Genomic DNA, 756 nt, shown 5'->3' on the forward strand with positions numbered 1-756 from the left:
GCGCCGGCCTCGTCTTCCGTGTTACAGATACTGTCGTCGCTCAAACCAGGAGCCACGAACACTGTCACAGCATCACCCGCGTCAGTGACGGTGGCCGCTTCCTCTGTCACTTCCTCTTCTTCAAAAACAGCTTCGCCCCTAGAACATATCCTGCAGACTCTCTTTGGGAAGAAGAAGGCGTTTGACCCCCCCACCAAAGAGCCTGCCGAGTCGGCCCCAGCCCCCCACCAGGACTCGAGAGCCAAAGCCGGCGGCGGGCTGCCGGCAGCACCTCTGCTGGACCCAATTGTCCAGCAGTTTGGTCAGTTCTCAAAAGACAGAGCTCTGGAGGAGGAGGAAGACGACAGGCCGTATGACCCCGAGGAAGAGTACGGGCCTGAGAGAGCCTTCGACACTCAGCTTGGAGACCGCGGGCGACGCCAGGACGCGGAGAAGGCCGCGGAGGCAGCCGAGCGGGAGGAGGTGGCCTACGACCCGGAGGACGAGACAATCCTCGAAGAAGCCAAAGTGACCGTCGACGACCTGCCCACCAGAATGTGTGTGGACGCGCACGGCGGGCCGGGCCTGCCGGCGCCCTCCTTGGCCGAGCAGCAGCAGATGATAGAGGAGCTCACGAAGCAGATCGAGGAGCAGCAGAGGCAGGTGGAGGAGCAGGAGGAGGCGCTCAGGCAGCAGAGGGCGGCCGTCGGGGCCTCCATGGCCCACTTCTCCGTGTCGGACGCGCTCATGTCGCCGCCGCCCAAGGCTGCGCTCCTG

General features: G+C 64.3%; 1 protein-coding gene across 1 annotated transcript in view; it reads left to right on the forward strand.

The window, feature by feature from the left end:
• The window catches only part of LOC112402947 (death-inducer obliterator 1-like), a 2,409-nt gene that overhangs the window by 166 nt on the left and 1,487 nt on the right, over window positions 1-756 (forward strand). The window contains exon 2 of the mRNA XM_024750174.1: window positions 28-744. Within this exon, the coding sequence (XP_024605942.1) occupies window positions 28-744 (717 nt within the window). The remainder of the gene's footprint in view (window positions 1-27; window positions 745-756) is intronic.

Source organism: Neophocaena asiaeorientalis, unplaced genomic scaffold, assembly GCF_003031525.2.
Source record: "Neophocaena asiaeorientalis asiaeorientalis breed wild unplaced genomic scaffold, Neophocaena_asiaeorientalis_V1.1 scaffold606, whole genome shotgun sequence".
In the NCBI taxonomy this organism is placed as follows: domain Eukaryota; kingdom Metazoa; phylum Chordata; class Mammalia; order Artiodactyla; family Phocoenidae; genus Neophocaena; species Neophocaena asiaeorientalis.